This window comes from Nomascus leucogenys, chromosome 13, assembly GCF_006542625.1.
Source record: "Nomascus leucogenys isolate Asia chromosome 13, Asia_NLE_v1, whole genome shotgun sequence".
Taxonomy (NCBI): domain Eukaryota; kingdom Metazoa; phylum Chordata; class Mammalia; order Primates; family Hylobatidae; genus Nomascus; species Nomascus leucogenys.
In genome coordinates, this window is record NC_044393.1 from 53,751,451 (window position 1) to 53,772,013 (window position 20,563).

The 20,563-nt window shown below is 38.9% G+C and overlaps 1 protein-coding gene across 1 annotated transcript in view; it reads left to right on the top strand.

Moving 5' to 3' along the window:
- The window catches only part of LHFPL3 (LHFPL tetraspan subfamily member 3), a 596,736-nt gene that overhangs the window by 417,759 nt on the left and 158,414 nt on the right, over nucleotides 1-20,563 (top strand). The window contains exon 2 of the mRNA XM_003268160.4: nucleotides 12,438-12,674. Coding sequence (XP_003268208.1) covers nucleotides 12,438-12,674 — 237 coding nt within the window. The remainder of the gene's footprint in view (nucleotides 1-12,437; nucleotides 12,675-20,563) is intronic.

Here is a 20,563-nt window from a genome sequence, read left to right on the forward strand (position 1 = left end):
ATTAAATATACTAAGCTTTGGGGACATTAACCTTTCAGAAACAGAATAAAACAGCCAAGTAGGAGGAGTTCAGACAGGAGGAGAAGAAAATGTACATTTTGATAATACATTGTCAGAAAATAAAACTTTTGTTATGCAATGGCCATCTAAAGTTTTAAAAGCTTTTAAGTGCAATTGTGTGTTTTTTTAATCCTACCATACAACTATTTAGATTTTCAAAACAGAGAAATTAGAAAGGGATAAAGTCTTTCACTTTAAGAAAGCTAAATGATGAGAACACATGGACACATACAGTGGAATGACACACACTGGGACCTTTCAGAAGGTGGAGGGTGGGAGGAGGGAGAAGACCAGGAAACATAACTAATGGGTACTAGGCTTAATACCTGGGTTATGAAATAATCTGTACAACAAACCCCATGACGTAAGTTTACCTATGCAACAAACCTGCACATGTACCCCTGAACTTAAAATAAAAGTTAAAAGAAAAGAATATATCCAAAAGAAAAGAATATATCCAAAAGAAAAGGCCGACAAGAAGTGGATGGAGAACCCGTACACGCTACAGTGCCCTGTGGCGTGAAAGAGACCTGAAATATCCTTGCTAGGTGGGCCTAAACATTTTTCTCCAGGAACCCAAAACCCTGACCTTGTTAGCCAGGTTTTAAGCATTCTCTAACCAGCCAACTCTCTTGCATTATTGAAAATAAGAATTGCATTTCAGAAATTCTCTTTTTGTAACTTTCAGCAAAATATCCATTGCATAAAGTACTGTTGTATATTCTTTCATCTATCTTCACATACTCTTCACTTAAAATTTCATTTAGAAAGTCATATATTTTGAAAACAGGGAACAATGGCTTGCCATTCTTATTCTCCTGTGGTTTTAATTCAGAGTTAATTCTACCTCTGTTTTTTTTTTAATCCCAATTTGTAACTTAGAGTTTCCAGAAATGAAAGTTCTAAGATAGCCTACCTTCAAGACAGAAGGACTTTGAGAAAAGACATCTTTGTTGACGTAACCATTCTACACACATCCTGTTCCAGTGAAGTTGTCCTATAATGTTCACTAACCTGCCTGAGCTTATGTCACTTGGTGATTTCTATTAAATTTAGCTGAAACTGTAATGTAAGTTATTCTTTAGGTGATTCCCATTTGTAAAATAAAAATATTCAATTTTCTTTTTTCTTTATAAGAAATTAATTTTCTCACAAATAAAATTATTTAATATGTAAAAAACATTTCGAATATTTTAAAGTATTCCAAGTAATCCTGAGAGGTGTTTTTTTGAACTATAGTTTGAATTCAAAGATCTTCTGCATCCTCCAAAATAAAAGGAATTATTTTCATGGAAACAATGTGTTTTAACAATCTTGTTATCACTAGACAATGCCTTAGACAGCAAGTTGAGTACTGACTAGTGACTGCTGGGAGATTCAGAGGGAACAGAAATTTGAAAAAATTTTCAAATCACCAACTTTACCTTTTAAAAATTATTCTTGGCTTACACCTGTAATCCCAGCACTTTGGGAGGCCAAAAAGGGCAGATCACGAGGTCAGGAGTTCAATATCAGCCTGGTCAACATGGTGAAACCCCAACTCTACTAAAAATACAAAAAATTAGCCAGGCATGGTGGCATGCACCTGTAATCCCAGCTACTTGGGAGGCTGAGGCAGGAGAACTGCTTTAACCCGGGAGGTAGAGGTTGCGGTGAGCCGAGATCATGCCACTGCACTCCAGCCTGGGTGACAGAGTGAGACTCCATCTCAGGCAAAAAAAAAAAAAAAAAAAATTCTCCCAAGTACTTGTAATCTGTTGTCTAATCATAACAAAGTTGCTTCTGTTAAATGTCAACTAAATATGAACCCATCTTTAACTAGATTTGAGACTGTGATATTGACCTCCATGAACCATATTTTAGAGTGTATTGTCTAGATATTACAGCTCCTTTAACTGTTCATTCATTTTCCCATTTTCAAACGTATTTTAGTGCCTACTATGTAGTTGCACTATTTTGGATGCTATGTATACGATGATGGACCAAAGACTCTTTTTTTATTCCAAGGTACATGTGCAGGATGTGCAGGTTTCTTACATAGGTGAACCTGTACCATGGTGATTTGCTGCACCTATCAACCCGTCACCTAGGTATTAAGCCTAGCATGCATTAGCTATTTTTCCTGATGGGCTCCTTCACCCTGCCCGACCCGGCAGGCCCCAGTGTGTGTTGTTCACCCCTGTGTCTATGTGTTCACATTGTTCAACTCTTGCTTGTGAGACCATGCGGTGTTTGGTTTTCTGTTCCTGCGTTAGTTTGCTGAGGATAATGACTTCCAGCTCCATCCATGTCCCTGCAAAAGACATGATTTCAGTCCTTTTTATGGATGCATGGTATTCCATGGTGTATATGTACCATATTTTCTTTATCCAGTCTATCATTAATGGGCATTTGGGTTGATTCCATGTCTTCGCTATTGTGAACAGTGCTGCAATAAACATACGCATGCATGTGTCTTTATAATACAATGATTTATATTCCTTTGGGTATATATCCAGTAATGGGATTGCTGGGTCAAATGCTATTTCTGGTTCTAGATCCTTGAGGAATTGCCACACTGTCTTCTACAATGGTTGAACTAATTTACATTCTCACCAACAGTGTAAAAGTGTTCCTATTTCTCCACAGCCTCGCCAGCATCTGTTTCTTCTTGGGTTTTTGATAATCACCATTCTGACTGGCATGAGAGGCATCTCATTGTGGTTTCGATTTGCATTTCTCTAATGATCAGTGATGTTGAGCTTTTTTCATGTTTGTTAGCCGCATAAATGTCTTCTTTTGAGAACTGTCTGTTCATATCCTTTGCCCACTTTTTAATTGGGTTGTGTTTTTTCCTTGTAAATTTGTTTAAGTCCCTTGTAGATTCTAAATATTAGGCCTTTGTCAGATAGATAGATAGATTGCAAAACTTTTCTCCCATTCTGTAGGTTGTCTGTTCACTTTGATGATAGTTTCTTCTGTATAGAAGCTCTTTAGTTTAATTAAATCCCATTTGTCAATTTTTGCTTTTGTTGCAATTGTTTTTGACGTTTTCCTCATGAAATCTTTGCCCATGCCTATGTCCTGAATGGTATTGCCTAGATTTTCTTTTAGGGCTTTTATAGCTTTGAGTTTTACATTTAAGTTGGACCAAAGACTCTTTCTTCAGAAAGCGTATAGTCTCTTAATTGAGATAATACTTGTAAATAAATAACTATAACAATGTAGAAAGTAACCAGGACCCTAAGCTAGGAATTGTCAACAGCTATGAAAGTACAGAGACAGGCAATATTACAAATCAGAAGAATTTCAGATGGCTTGCTCTGTGGAGGATGTTGCGTTTGGCTTGAGCACTAAAAGATATTTAACAGTGGAACATTTAGGGAAAATGATGGCAAGTACTCCAAAGAGAAGAGAAAAAAGAGAGATCCAAAAACTTGGAGTCATGTGAGGTTCAACCCAAGTGTAAAAGTAAGTGGAGGCTGGATTACAGAGTTTTTGAATACCTGACTAAGATACCTTTCTGTTCTTTAATGTCCAGTAGGGAGCCAGCAAAAAGTTTTGGGCTTGATGATCTAGGCAATCGTGTGTAACCTGGATTAGAGTAAGGGCAAACTAAAGGCGGAGAAAAGTTAGGCCTCTTTTTGAGAGGTAATGAAGGCCTAAAGTAGGGGAGTGTCAATAATACCTACCTATGCAGAAAAAGCACACAGGTAGATAAGAGAAGCATGGCAACGCTTGGGATGTGGGTCAAAGAAAAGAGAAGAATCAAATATGACCCACAGTTTTGAACTATTATTCTGTAAAATAACAAATAACTAAAGCAGAGTTCTCCCAGGCAGTCTTTCTACTTGTCACCCCTCTTGGTCTCTGTCTCCTCCGGACCTGCCCTGTAGAGCCATGTACCTGCTAAAAAGGAAAAAAGTAGGTGCGCATTCCTGTGTTGTTCAGTAAGTTACGGTAAGGCAAGAGTCACATAGCAACGCTCTTGCCAGCTTCAGGAATTATTTGGCCCTGATAGCCACAGAACTCTAACTCAGTGTGGCTAAGCTACATACCCTCCAAACAGTAACCTGCCATGATGCATAGCCCTTGCCTGCTTTGCAACCTCACTGTGATCACTTTCTCCAACCCAGTAACTGATCTCCTTATAGTTCCTCAAACACAGCAAGCCTCTTTCCAACGCCAGAATCTTTCCACATGCTGTTCCCTGGAACATCTTTCATGCCAATATCACTTGTCTAGTTTTTAGTCTGTTTTGGCCTTAGCTTAAATGTTGCCCCCTCAAGAGGCCTTACCTGACCACCTTTTCTAAAGAAGCGCCAACTCTTTATTTTCTATCTGAGCCTTTAGTTTCTTTCCTAGTTAGTACTTACTACAACGTACCACTATTTTATTTGTATGCTTACTCATTTTTTTGCCTCTTCTCCTGACAAAACATTAGCTCCATAATAACATAAACCATGTCCCTTTCCTGGACACTGTATCCCTAGCACCAAGAACAGTGCTTGGTACTTCATAGGAGATACTCAATAAGCAACTGTTGAATGAATTAGTGAATGAATGGATGAACCCACTTGTTCAGAAAGCTTTGTATAACCAAAAAATAGGATCCTGAATAATTCAATGAAATATAAAAAGAGAGAACAATGGCTACTTTTCTTTTTTAATTTTCAAAGTAACCTCTTCCTATAAAATGTATTTATAGAATTACCACAGTGATATTTGGGAAATTGAACATAAGTATTCTCCAGGATTTCTTAATTTCCATAAAAGTTCTGTGGTGCCACACTATATTGCAGTGTTCTTCAGCCTTATTAAAAATGAAATAAAATCAAATGGAGAATAGAATAGAAAATATCAGCATGCATTACATGTGGTAAGCATAGTTTCAAGAAAGTTTTTTTATTGACTCATAATAATTGCACACATTTATGGCAAACATATAATGTGATGTTTTAATATATGTATAGTGTAAAAATTAGAAAAGAAGAGTATATCCATCACCTCATACATTTATCATTTCTTTGTGGCAAGAACATTCAAAATCCTCTCTTCTAGCTATTTTGAAATGTATAATATAATGTTGTTAACTAATAGTCACCCTACTGTGCAACAAAACACCAGAAATAATTCCTCCTATCTAACTGTAACTTTGTACCTGTTGACCAGTCTCTACTTATCCTTCTTCCGCAGTCCCTCCCAAGCCTCTGATAACCAGTATTTTACTCCACTTCTAGGAGAGCAACTCCTTTAAAGTCTATGTATAAGTGAGATCATGTGATAATTGTCTTTCTGGGCCTGGCTTATTTTACTTAACATAATGTTCTCCAGGTTCATTCATGTTGCTGCAAATGAAAGGATTTCATTTTTTGATGGCTGAATATATACTTATATAACATTTTCTTTTATATATATATATATTTTTTTTATTATACTTTAGGTTTTAGGGTACATGTGCACAATGTGCAGGTTTGTTACATATGTATATATGTGCCATGTTGGTGTGCTGCACCCAGTAACTCGTCATTTACATTAGGTATATCTCCTAATGTTATCCCTCGCCAATCCCCCCACCCCACAACAGGCCCCAGTGTGTGATGTTCCCCTTCCTGTGTCCAAGTGTTCTCATTGTTCAATTCCCACCTATTAGTGAAAACATGCGGTGTTTGGTTTTTTGTCCTTGCGATAGTCTGCTGAAAATGATGGTTTCCAGCTTCATCCATGTCCCTACAAAGGACATGAACTCATCATTTTTTATGGCTGCATAGTATTCGATGGTGTATATGTGCCCCATTTTCTTAATCTAGTCTATCATTGTTGGACATTTGGGTTGGTGCCAAATCTTTGCTATTCTGAGTAGTACCACAATAAACATACATGTGCATGTGTCTTTAGCTATAAAGATAGCCGCATGATTTATATTCCTTTGGGTATATACCCAGTAATGGGATGGCTGGGTCAAATGGTATTTCTAGTTCTAGATCCCTGAGGAATTGCCACACTGTCTTCCACAATAGTTGAACTAGTTTACAGTCCCACCAACAGTGTAAAAGTCTTCCTATTTCTCCACAGCCTCTCCAGCACCTGTTGTTTTCTGACTTTTTAATGATGGCCATTCTAACTGGTATGAGATGATATCTCATTGTGGTTTTGATTTGCATTTCTCTGATGGCCAGTAATGATGAGCACTTTTTCATGTGTCTGTTGGCTGCATAAATTTCTTTTGAGAAGTGTCTGTTCATATCCTTCACCCACTTTTTGATGGGCTTATTTGTTTTTTTCTTGTAAATTTGTTTGAGTTCTTTGTAGATTCTGGATATTAGCCCTTTGTCAGATGGGTAGATTGCAAAAATTTTCTTCCATTCTGAAGGTTGCCTGTTCACTCTGATGGTAGTTTCTTTTGCTGTGCAGAAGCTCTTCACTTTAATTAGATCCCATTTGTCAATTTTGGCTTTTGTTGCCATTACTTTTGGTGTCTTAAACATGAAGTCCTTGCCCATGCCTATGTCCTGAATGGTATTGCCTAGGTTTTCTTCCAGGGTTTTTATGGTTTTAGGTCTAACATATAAGTCTTTAATCCATCTTGAATTAATTTTTGTATAAGGTGTAAGGAAGGGATCCAGTTTCAGCTTTCTAGATATGGCTAGCCAGTTTTCCCAGCAGCAGTTATTAAATAGGGAATCCTTTCCCCATTGATTGTTTTTGTCAGGTTTGTCAAAGATTAGATAGTTGCAGATGTCTGGTATTATTTCTGAGGGCTCCGTTCTGTTCCATTGGTCTCTATATCTGTTTTGGTACCAGGACCATGCTGTTTTGGTTACTGTAGTCTTGTAGTATAGTTTGAAGTCAGGTAGCGTGATGCCTCCAGCTTTTTTCTTTTTGCTTAGGATTGACTTGGCAATGTGGGCTCTTTTTTGGTTCCATATGAACTTTAAAGTAGTTTTTTCCAATTCTGTGAAGAAAGTCATTGGTAGCTTGATGGGGATGGCATTGAATCTATAAATTACCTTGGGCAATATGGCCATTTTCACGATATTGATTATTCCTATCCATGAGGATGGAATGTTCTTCCATTTGTTTGTGTCCTCTTTTATTTTGTTGAGCAGTGGTTTGTAGTTCTCCTTGAAGAGGTCCTTCACATCCCTTGTAAGTTGGATTCCTAGGTATTTTATTCTCTTTGAAGCAATTGTGAATGGGAGTTCACTCATGATTTGGCTCTCTGTTTGTCTGTTACTGGTGTATAAGAATGCTTGTGATGTTTGCACATTGATTTTATATCCTGAGACTGCTGAAGTTGCTTATCAGCTTAAGGAGATTTTGGGCTGAGACAATGGGGTTTTCTAGATACACAATCATGTCATCTGCAAACAGGGACAATTTGATTTCTTTTTTTCCTAATTGAATACCCTTTATTTCTTTCTCCTACCTGATTGCCCTGGCCAGAACTTCCAACACTATGTTGAATAGGAGTGCTGAGAGAGGGCATCCCTGTCTTGTGCCAGTATTCAAAGGGAATGCTTCCAGTTTTTGTCCATTCAGTATGATATTGGCTGTGGGTTTGTCATAAATAGCTCTTATTATTTTGAGATACGTCCCATCAATACCTAATTTATTGAGAGGTTTTAGCATGAAGGACTGTTGAATTTTATTAGAGGCCTTTTCTGCATCTATTGAGATAATCCTGTGGTTTTTGTCTTTGGTTCTGTTTATATGATGGATTACATTTATTGATTTGCATATGTTGAACCAGCCTTGCATCCCAGGGATGAAGCCCACTTGATCATGGTGGATGAGCTTTTTGATGTGCTGCTGGATTCAGTTTGCCAGTATTTTATTGAGGATTTTTGCAACAATGTTCATCAGGGATATTGGTCTAAAATTCTCTTTTTTTGTTGTGTCTCTGCTAGGCTTTGGTATCAGGATGATGCTGGCCTCATAAAATGATTTAGGGAAGATTCCCTCTTTTTCTGTTGATTAGAATAGTTTCAGAAGGAATGGTACCAGCTCCTCCTTGTACCTCTGGTAGAATTCGGCTGTGACTCCATCTGGTCCTGGACTCTTTTTGGTTGGTAAGCTATTAATTATTGCCTCAATTTCAGAGCCTGTTATTGGTCTAGTCAGAGATTCAACTTCTTCCTGGTTTAGTCTTGGGAGGGTGTATGTGTCCAGGAATTTATCCATTTCTTCTAGATTTTCTAGTTTATTTGCATAGAAGTGTTTATAGTATTCTCTGATGGTAGTTTGTATTTCTGTGGGATTGGTGGTGATATCCCCTTTATTATTTTTTATTGCATCTATTTGATTCTTCTCTCTTTTCTTCTTTATTAGTCTTGCTAGCAGTCTATCAATTTTGTTGATCTTTTCAAAAAACCACCTCCTGGATTCACTGATTTTTTGAAGGGTTTTTTGTGTCTCTATCTCCTTCAGTTCTGCTCTGATCTTAGTTATTTCTAGCCTTCTGCTAGCTTTTGAATGTGTTTGCTCTTGCTTTCTAGTTCTTTTAATTGTGATATTAGGGTGTCAATTTTAGATATTTCCTGCTTTCTCTTGTGGGCATTTAGTGCTGTAAGTTTCCCTCTACACACTGCTTTGAATGTGTCCCAGAGATTCTGGTATGTTGTGTCTTTGTTCTCATTGGTTTCAAAAACATCTTTATTTCTGCCTTCATTTAGTTATGTACCCCGCAGTCATTCAGGAGCAGGTTGTTCAGTTTCCATGTAGTTGAGCGGTTTTGAGTGAGTTTCTTAATCCTGAGTTCTAGTTTGATTGCACTGTGGTCTGAGAGACAGTTTGTTATAATTGCCATTCTTTTACATTTGCTGAGGAGTGCTTTACTTCCAACTATGTGGTCAATTTTGGAATAGGTGTGGTGTGGTGCTGAGAAGAATGTATATTCTGTTGATTTGGGGAGGAGAGTTCTGTAGATGTCTATTAGATCTGCTTCGTGCAGAGCTGAATTCAATTCCTGGATATCCTTGTTAACTTTCTGTCTCGTTTCTGTCTAATGTTGACAGTGGGGTGTTAAAGTCTCCCATTATTATTGTGTGGGAGTCTAAGTCTCTTTGTAGGTCTCTAATGACTTCCTTTACGAATCTGGGTGCTCCTGTATTGGGTGCATATATATTTAGGATAGTTAGCTCTTCTTGTTGAATTGATCCCTTCACCATTGTGTAATGGCCTTCTTTGTCTCTTTTGATCTTTGTTGGTTTAAATTCTGTTTTATCAGAGACTAGGATTGCAACCCCTGCCTTTCTTTGTTTTCCATTTGCTTGGTAGGTCTTCCTCCATCCCTTTATTTTGAGCCTATGTGTGTCTCTGCCCATGAGATGGGTTTCCTGAATACAGCACACTGATGGGTCTTGAATCTTTATCCAATTTGCCAGTCTGTGTCTTTTAATTGGAGCATTTAGCCCATTTACATTTAAAGTTAATATTGTTATGTGTGAATTTGATCCTGTCATTATAATATTAGCTGGTTATTTTGCTTGTTAATTGATGCAGTTTCTTCCTAGCCTTGATGGTCTTTACAATTTGGCATGTTTTTGCAGTGGCTGGGACCAGTTGTTCCTTTCCATGTTTAGTGCTTCCTTCAGGAGCTCTTGTAGGTCAGGCCTGGTGGTGACAAAATCTCTCAGCATTTGCTTGTCTGTAAAGGATTTTATTTCTCCTTCACTTATGAAGCTTAGTTTGGCTGGATATGAAATTCTGGGTTGAAAATTCTTTTCTTTCAGAATGTTGAATATTGGCCCCCACTCTCTTCCGGCTTGTAGAATTTCTGCTGAGAAATCAGCTGTTAGTCTGATGGGCTTCCCTTTGTGGGTAACCCGACCTTTCTCTCTGGCTGCCCTTAACATTTTTTCCTTCATTTCAACTTTGGTGAATCTGACAATTATGTGTCTTGGAGTTGCTCTTCTTGAGGAATATCTTTGTGGCATTCTCTGTGTTTCCTGAATTTGAATGTTGGCCTGCCTTGCTAGGTTGGGGAAGTTCTCCTGGATAATATCCTGCAGAGTGTTTTCCAACTTAGTTCCATTCTCTCCATCACTTTCAGGTATACCAATCAGACATAGATTTGTTCTTTTCACATAGTCCCATATTTCTTGGAGGCTTTGTTCATTTCTTTTTATTCTTTTTTCTCTAAACTTCCCTTCTCGCTTCATTTCATTCATTTGATCTTCAATCACTGATACCTTTTCTTCCAGTTGATCTAATCAGCTCCTGAAGCTTGTGCATTCATCATGTAGTTCTTGTGCCTTGGTTTTCAGCTCCATCAGGTCCTTTAAGGAGTTCTCTGCATTGGTTATTCTAGTTAGCCATTCACCTAATCGTTTTTCAAGGTTTTTAACTTCTTTGCCATGGGTTCGAACTTCCTCCTTTAGCTCAGAGAAGTTTGATCGTCTGAAGCCTTCTTCTCTCAACTCGTCATAAAGTCATTCTCCATCCAGCTTTGTTCCATTGCTGGTGAGGAGCTGCATTCCTTTGGAGGAGGAGAGGCGCTCTGATTTTTAGAATTTTCAGTTTTTCTGTTCTGTTTTTTCCCCATCTTTGTGGTTTTGTCTACCTTTGGTCTTTGATGATGGTGACGTACAGATGGGGTTTTGGTGTGGATGTCCTTTCTGTTTGTTAGTTTTCCTTCTAACAGTCAGGACCCTCAGCTGCAGATCTGTTGGAGTTTGCTGGACATCCACTCCAGACCCTGTTTGCCTGGGTATCAGCAGCGGAGGCTGCAGAACAGCGGATGTTGGTGAACAGCAAATGTTGCTGTCTGATCGTTCCTCTGGAAGTTTCATCTCAGAGGGGTACCCCGCCGTGTGAGGTGTCAGTCTGCCCCTACTGGGGGGTGCCTCCCAGATAGGCTACTCGGGGGTCAGGGACCCACTTGAGAAGGCAGTCTGTCATTTCTCAGATCTCAAACTCCATGCTGGGAGAACCACTACTCTCTTCAAAGCTGTCAGACAGGGACATTTAAGTCTGCAGAGCTTTCTGCTGCCTTTTGTTTGGCTATGCCCTGTCCCCAGAGGTGGAGTCTACAGAGGCAGGCAGGCCTCCTTGAGCTGCGGTGGGCTCCACCCAGTTCGAGCTTCCCGGCCACTTTGTTTACCTACTCAAGGCTCGGCATTGGTGGGCGCCCCTCCCCCAGCCTCGCTGCCACCTTGCAGTTTGATCTCAGACTGCTGTGCTAGCAATGAGTGAGGCTCCGTGGGTGTAGGACCTTCTGAGCCAGTTGTGGGTTATAATCTCCTGGTGTTCTGTTTGCTAAGGCCACTGGAAAAGGGCAGTATTAGGATGGGAGTGACCCGATTTTCCAGGTGCCGTCTGTTACAGCTTTGCTTGGCTAGGAAAGGGAATTTCCTGACCCCTTGCACTTCCTGGGTGAGGCGATGCCTTGCCCTCCTTTGGCTCACGCTCAGTGTGCTGCACCCACTGTCCTGCACCCATTGTCCAACAAGCCCCAGTGAGATGAACCCAGTACCTCAGTTGGAAATGCAGAAATCACCTGTCTTCTGTGTCGCTCATGCTGGGAGCTGTAGACTGGAGCTGTTCCTATTTGGCCATCTTGGAACCGCCACAACATTTTCTTTATCCATTCATCCATTGATAGACATTAGGTTGATTGCACGCCGTGGCTATTGTGAAGAGTGCTGTAGTAACATGGGAGTTCAGATATCTCTTTGACATACTAATTTTATTTCTTTTGGACATATACTCAATAGTGGGATTGCTGAATCATATTGTAGTTCTATTTTTAATTTTTTGAGGATCCTCCATGTTGTTTTCCATATGGCTGTACCCGTTTACATTTCCACCAACAGTGTATTATAGTTCTCCTTTCTCTATATCCATACTAGAAAAACAAAGAAAAAGAAGGAGAAAAAAATGAAACTTTTCTGTGGTGGGGGAAGAGGGGGGATCCCAATATAAAAATATTTTTTTAGTGATTCAAAGTCAGTACACACTCTAGTGTTTGCCATGTTATCCTTTTGTGGCTGCTGTCATAGCTCCTCAAAGCCAGCCTTGAATTGTTATTTTGCAGTGTTATGATTCCTTATGACCTATTTGTAATGGAACACTTCCCACAAATGCACCCCAAAATTCCATTTCTTAATATTTTCTTAACCTCTGTCGGGATGCTTGGGCTCACTGTAAAGTGCATTCCCAGAGTTTCTTTCATTGTAGAGTGCTGGGCTGCTTTTACCTTAACCAGCAAAACACACACGTGCCTGCGCGCATGCCCACATACACACACACACATTCAGAGTGACAGTGGTGAGATTTGCTGTTTTTTAAATCAAGAATAATTTGAAACAATGATTCGACAGACAATGGAAACATTTGCTAAGTTAAAATTTATTGACTTACCTGTTTTGTTTCTTTTTTCTCTCTTTCTCTCCAAGCTGCCTGCCTTGTGCTTGGCTGTATGATTTTCCCTGATGGCTGGGACTCAGATGAAGTAAAACGGATGTGTGGAGAAAAGACAGACAAGTATACTCTTGGGGCTTGCTCAGTCCGCTGGGCATATATCCTGGCTATAATTGGAATTTTGGATGCCCTGATCCTCTCATTTCTAGCATTTGTGCTTGGTAATCGACAAGACAGCTTGATGGCAGAGGAGCTGAAGGCAGAAAACAAAGGTAAGATTGCTTTAGGGAACTCTTACCTGGATGCCTCAAGCACAAAAAAAATGGTGCTCTCCATTCTTTCCCTTCAAATACTAGTGCTTCCTCTGTGGTTCTAATTTGCTGCCTCTTTTAATACTGTGTAGCTTACAGACTTTACCCCAGACTCAACTCAAGAAGCTTACACAATAAAAATATAATATTATACTTACTTATCTTTCTGAAACTCCCTTAGTCCATTATTATTATTTTGATGCTTTTTTTTTTTCCAGTTTCTTCTTCCCTCTTCCTCTGATTTCAGGTTTGCCATCAGAATTTAATGGCTAAGATGTAACTGTGGGTGGTGTCTATTTGGTTGAATGGAAAGTACTTTCTCTCCATGTATTTAGCTATGTTTCAGGTTGAAATAAATGCCTGGAGAATCTCTAACATTATCTGTACATATTTTTATTAAACTATTTGTGATAATTGAATTCAGACCCAACTTCTCAGAGAGAGGTAGTAACACTGGCCCCAAATAGTTAGAGATTTCAGTAGTTACCTAATTAGCTGAATTTTAAATGTGTTATCTGGGTATCAAAAGTCCTCAGATTTCTTTTCAAAAATAAATTGCCTTCTGAAACACAAAGAAAAGCAAGATAGAAAATAGGACATTGACTATCGAATGATACATAAATATATTATAGTGGGCAAATAAGAGGTAGCAAGTTATTATTGAAGATGAATCTTTTAATTTTCTTTTCAGATTTCTAAACCAATTTTTTGGGATAGAATTTTGATGTCTCTGTTTTTTTAGTAGACTTAGATTCATTTAACAGTTTTATCTTTATGTTATCTTTAAAACTGTGCACTTACATTAGCACCTTTAGCTGAGTGCCTCCTTCTTCTAGCTCTTATTTCTAATCGGGAGCTAAATCCATCCTTGAAGTATGAGATTTAGCTTATTATTTCAAATAGGTGCTAATTTCAAAAACCCTTCACTGCTTCAACGGGACTCAAATGTAAGTATATATTAGTTTCTACATAAATGTCACATATAATGATAGCATAGCAGGCTTTATATCTAGACCATCACTGTTTATGTGGGTAAACTGTTTATGCGGGTAAACTATGACATAGAAATAGTCTATGGACTAAAATGGAGCAGCCCAGGAGAGCAGCAGTCATCCACAAACCCCTTTTCTCCCTGATTTATAGGCAGAACACGTTAGTTTACTTAGTTCTATCAAAAGTATTCTAAACACAAAAATAACCCTTACACAGGGGAGTGGTGCTGAAACTTCCTAAAAACAAAATTACCACCTTCTCAGAGCTGCCCCTTCTAGATAAAAAGGATGATATGAAGATAATTACACTTTTATTTACATTATAGATTTTGTGCTTTCACAGGCATTCATTAGTGTGGTACCTTTGTTGTCTTTGTAGCTTGTTGGATGTAGACAGGTCTCTGTCCAGTTAACTTTACTTCAAATGTAATGGTAAGGATAATTCAATATTAGAACAAGCTATCTTTTTCAAAAGAACGAATTAAATGAAAGCCTAGCTTGTTCTGCAGATTCATGATTTTTCCCCCACCTAAATGGACCAGAGTGCTATTGTTTCCTGTACAGTTCAAAGTCATATTGAGAACCTTGCACTTTCCAGACATCTTTTGACCACACAGAGAAAAAAATTCACAAGAATAAAAATATAACAAAAGCAGGAAGACTTTTACTTGGGAATTGAGAATTATAACTCATACTCACGTATATGAGTGACAATAATTCTCCCGATTCATGTTTCAGAAAAGAACAGCTAGAGGTGTAGAATAATGCTCAACAGTTTTCAAAATTGGTCTTTTCTTCTGGTTGATGCATTTAAAGGTTGATGTCTGATCCTTTCCATCTGAGTCTTCATTAAACAAAGTATCATGTTCCGTCGGTGATATATTAAACTGCCTTGCTATAACTTTTGATGAGAAAGAAGGTTTAAAAAGGCCAATATAAGGTTTAGGAATTATCTTTGCATAATTTTTCTGTGTTCATCATCTTCTCCATTTGCATGTATGACCGTAGTTTCTTCCATCTTGTTCTGAAGGACGAAAATTAGTAGGAGTTCATCTGTATAAAACCAGATAGATCCAATAAAGCAGTCAGATCATCAGGCCACATTGATGAAACATTTCAGTTGCACCACATTTTTATTTCTCAATTAAAATTCCTTAATCTCAGACTCTGAGAAGATGTAAACAGCTCTATTGTAGGGCGTATCAGACCCTCGTGCAATGGGATCTATGTAAAATCAGACCAGGATTTCTAAACCTTATATAAAATTTAGTCAAACCTGCATGTTCCTGGGAAATGGTACAAGATTTACACTTGCTATGCAAAGTCACCTTTATTGTTTGGTATTATTTAAACACTTGCTATTGAAGCTTCCAAAGTCAGATTGTTTGAGGAAAGACCAATCAGTAGTTGTGTATGTTGTATGTGCGAACATAAGTTTCATTAAACAGTAGTTTAGTGGTGTTCAGGTGCATGTAATTATCAAAATTAAATGTCATCAATGCTATCTTCTATAGATTCTAAAGGAAGAGAGGTTGGTTTTAATTAAAAATATAAGAATAATTTGAAATTGTGTAATTAATTATATATAAATGGGTGCTTTTACAAATTGCATGGATGCATTGATATAACTTTTCACCTATTAAGACTTTTTTCACTATTATTTTTTTGCTGCTGTTCTTGTTTTGGATTTCACTATTAAGTTTTTTCTGATAAAACTACTGAGATGTACCGTGCTAGCCAAGGCTTCCTTTTGGTTTCAGGGCAATGCAATGAGACAAGCAAATCTAGTTCCAGCTTGGAATTTTAGAAGAATTTATTAAGCACATGATGCCTTTCAGTGTCATGGAAGAAGGCAATGTCATATCTCAAGACAGCTCAGCAGAGCAAAGTATTCATACATTCTGATAGAGATTACACATCTGAAGGGGATACACACTGTAATGTCTTTCATAATCTTCCAGTTTTATGGTTGATATGGTCTGGCCCTTTGTCCCCATCCAAATCTTATCTTAAATTGTAATCCAAATTATAATTTCCACGTGTTGGGAAAGGGACCTCATGGGAAGTGATTAGATCATGGAGATGGCTCCCCCATGCTGTTCTCATGATAGTGAGTAATTTTCATGAGATCTGATGGTTTTATAAGTGTCTGGCATTTCCCCTGCTGGCACTTCTGTCTCCTGCTGCTATGTGAAGAAGGATGTATTTGCTTCCCCTTCCACCATGATTGTAAGTTTCCTGAGGCCTCCCCAGCAATGTGAAACTGTGAGTCAATTAAACCTCTTTCCTTTATAAATTACACAGTCTCAAGAAGTTCTTCATAGCAGCATGAAAATGAACAAATGCAATGGTCTACCAATTATATAACTTACATCCCATAATGAGCAACAAGAGCATTATAGTGAGAATAAGCCTGAAATTGTAGAATATGCCCCTAATGTGAAGTTCTTCCTGAGTGTCACTTTCATGTCATGATCATGTCTTCTTTTTGTGGCTATTGTAATTAATGCAGCAACACACTTCCCCATTTATCTGGAAAGGCCACTGTATTAGTCTGTTCTCATGCTGCTAATAAAGACATACCTGAGACTGGGTAGTTTATAAAAGAAAGAAGTTTAATTGATTCACAGTTCCACATGGCTGGGGAGGTCTCACAATCATGGTGGAAGGCAAAGGAAGAGCAAAGTCACATCTACATGGCAGCAGGCAAGAGCTTATGCAGGGGAACTCCCATTTATAAAACCATCAGATCTTGTGAGACTTACTCATTATCACGAGAACAGTATAGGGGAAACCACCCCCATGATTCAATTAATCTCCACCTGGCCCTGCCCTTGACATGTGGGAATTATTACAATTCAAGGTGGGATTTGGGTGGGGACACAGGCAAACCATATCAGCCACCATATAGATTCAGGCTTTCTAAGTGTCATTACAGCAAGGATATTGCTTAGATCCATGAATGCTTCCCAACATTCCACCTAATGGATACACAAAAATCACTGTTACATGAATTCTAAAATATGTAAGGGAAGGGAAAAAGCTCAGTTCTAATTGTTGAACTATGCTCTACTCGCAGAGTCTTCAGATGAAAGGGAATACAAGATGCTGCTCAGCCATAAATTAATCATCACAAAGGTGATATTCAAAAGGAAAACAAGGGAGGGGTGTACACAGCTAAAAGTCTCCACTTCTACAGACTGCTTTTTCCTGTGACACACTTCCAGTCAACTAGCCCCAATCCTCATTTCAGTGTCCCCTTCAATGCCTCCCACATGCCTAAGTTTCTCCTTTCCAGGAGATCTTTTGAAAGAAGTCACAGCTAAGATTTATCATAAATTGTAAAGTGGGAAAATTAAAATGAAGGAATTTTAACACACTTAAAAATTACATTAAAAGCATACTTTCATGAAACAGAAGGCAACAAGTTTGAAGATACAACTGTTGTCTTAAAGAAAACTTTTATAAGAGATAAACTGAATCATCTATGGAGCTCCAGTGAAGTGCCAGAATATTTCTTTATGCCAAAAAACAAAGCCCCACCGAAAAACAAAAGTGAAACCTCTTTAAATATCTAACTAACTTAATTTTTTTCTTTTCTTAGAGACAGAGTCTCACTCTGTTGCCCAGGCCAGAGAGCAGTGACACGATTATAGCTCACTATATAGCCTTGAACCCCTGGGCTCAAGCGATCCTCCTGCCTTAGCCTCTGGAGTAGCTAGGACTACAAGTGTGTGCCATCACATCCTGCTACATTTTTCTGTATTGGCAGCAGGGTTTGTTTTTTGTAGAGACAGGGTACCCAGGCTGGCCTCAAACTCCTGGTTTCAAGGGGTCCTCCTGCCTCGGCCTCCCAAAGCAGCAGGATTACAAGTGTGAGCTGCAGTGCCCAGTGCCAACTAACTTTATATAGGAGCTGGCACATGCAAGAAAACTCAACTGCCTGCTCTGAATTTGGGGAGCAGTTCTACAGGATGTGTGCTATCCCTGGCTCTGGGGCTGATCACGGACAGGCAGGTATTGTTTGGGGGTTCAGCAGCATGATTTCTAAATGAGCCAATAACAGTAGGCATTTAACCTTGATATGCTGCTTAATTGCATATTTTAACACACTGAACTGTGAAGTCAATTTAATTATGTAAAATTAAAGTTTCATCCAGATAAAAAGGATTTGAAATGAAAGCTTCATTTTCAATTTCTTTCATTAATTATGAAAGGATAAATAATTACATTTTCCAGAGCTCCTATGCCACAAATATCTCTTTCCTTGTCAGGCACCATTCATAAAGAGGTCTGTTTCTGCATTTGTGTATATGGTCTTTGGAATTTCTTATCAGATAATTGGGTCCTCTCATGAACAATTTTTAAGTCACTTTGTCTTCTAGCACTTAAACTACAAATGAGAAAACATGATTATCCATCAAGAGGTGACTCCAGCTACCATTTATATATTAAGGGTTTAAGCTCTTTTCAATGCTATAGTGGGGGAGGTAGAATAAATTCACTTTATTTAAGCAACTAATTGAGAAATCTTTCAAAATTTTTGTTTTAGGTATCACACCATGCTATGGCCACACTGGGAGTGGCGGTGTGGTGTAGTAGAAAGATTGTCCACTTGGATTCAAGCTGCCCAGTGCTAGTCCTGTCTCTGACACCAGCTGAGGAGCCTTGGGCCAATATCTTAATGGTTCCAAAATTAAGCTTCCTGGCCTGTGAAATGCAGGGCATGACCAAACGTCATCTGAGGGTCTTTCTAGCTATAATATATTTCAATTCTAAGGATATCTTCAGAGGTGTTCTTTAAAAAGAGGACATGAGGGCAGTAAATGCCAGGGTTGACTAGGGGAGGGGAAATGTGAAAGTCAAAGGGGATGGGAGGCCGAGTCAGGCTGATCACTGGGTCAGGAGTTTGAGACCAGCCTGGCCAATATGGTGAAACCCCATCTCTATTAAAAATACAAAAAAAATTACCTGGGCATGGTGGTGGGCACCTGCAGTTCCAGCTGCTCAGGACGCTGAGGCAGGAGAATCTCTTGAACCTGGGAGGCAGAGGTTGCAGTGAGCAGAGATCACGACACTGCACTCCAGCCTGGGCGACAGAGAGAGACTCCATCTCAAAACAAAACAAAACAAAACAAAGTCAAAGGGAAAGGGGCATTAGGATGCCCCAAATGTTTCCTGCTTCAGATGTGCACCCACCCATGGACCCGTGCTGTCAGAGGCCCATACACTCATACCACCAAGAGTAGAATGAGTGCAATTTAGAAACTCTGGTGCATGGCAGAGGAGCCTCCTTGCCTCACCGGATTCTGATACCATGTGGTGTCCATGTGAACACCATAATAGTGGACAGAGCCGCAGATCATAGACAGAAAACTATTTCTGGTCTCAACTCTGGCAGGTATTAGTCATGTGACTTTAGCCTAGCCCCTTAACATCTCAGAGCCTCGGCTTTACCTTCTTTAAAATATTTCTTTAAAATATTTAAAAATATTTAACAATACCCATCCCTGCCTCCTACATAGATTTGAGAGAGTCCAACAAAAGCATGTGTGTGAAAGCAATTTATAATCAGTAATATCTACATAGGCTTTATTTATTCTCATTACTAAGCATTTTCCCATATAACCTTTTCGTTGATCTCTGCAACAACCCTGTGAGATATTTATCATTATCCCCATTTTACACATCGAAAACCAAGCTACAGAAAAGCTTAATATTTTATCTAAATTTTCACAGCTAGGAAGGATTGGATGCAGTACTCAAACACAAATCATTTTACTCAAAATTTTAAGTTCTTTGTTTTACACAGCATCATGTAATCAATTTTTTTTTCCTTTTTTTTGAGACAGGGTCTCACACTGTCACCCAGGCTGGAATACAGTGGCATGATCACGGCTCACTGCAGCCTCGACCTCCTGGGGTCAGGTATTCCTCCCACAGCCTCCTAAAGTAGCTGGGACCACAGGCACACACCACCACTCCTCGCAAATTTTTTTTGGTACTCTTTATTTTTTTTAGAAACAGGGCCTTACCATGTTGCCCAGCTGGTCTCGCGAAGTCCTAGGCCCAAGGGATCCACTTGCCTCAGCCTCCCAAAGTGCTGGGACATATAATCAATTCTTATAGATGCTTGTTCTGTTGCTTTCAACTTGATCAGTCCACTCTGTATAAGTAAAGAGTTTGGTCTTATTTTTATTTGATAGCTTTTAGATAATGTTATTAATCAACAGTTTAATGCATTTAAGAATGAGGAATATCCTTTGAAAGCTATACTCTTACTTGGCTATTAACTTTATAAAAACCTACTGAAGATCAGGAAGCCCAGAAAGAAAAGTATCTTCAAGTGCTTTGAATTAAAACTTTCATAAGGTCATAGTGAACTGCCTGTTTCCTGATGGGATTTGTGTTTAACAAAGTCCTTGTGGTCATCAAAGCATCTCAGAATGTGCCTCTAAAGAAACTGCATATATCCTGTCACTTTTTCAGAAGGGCTCAAGTTAATCTGAGAGTTGGAGCTGACCTTAGATTCCCTTATAGAATTGTCTTATATTCATGCTTCTTCTAATTCCTCCCCTCCCACTCATGAACTCATTCATGAACTCATTTTCATGAACTCATTCCATTCAGGTTTTCACCTCAGAATTTCACAGGCACTGTCTTATCAAGGTCACTCCAACCTCCTAATTGTTAAATCTCATGCTCAACTTTCAATCCTTGTATTGACCTGTCAGTAGCCTTTTCACAGTTGACTACTGGCCCCATCTTGAAACTCTCTCTTCAGTTGGCTTCCGGTCGCTGACCTTGCCTAATTTTCTTTCTGGGCTCTTCTGATGTGGTCTCCTTTGCCAGTTCCTC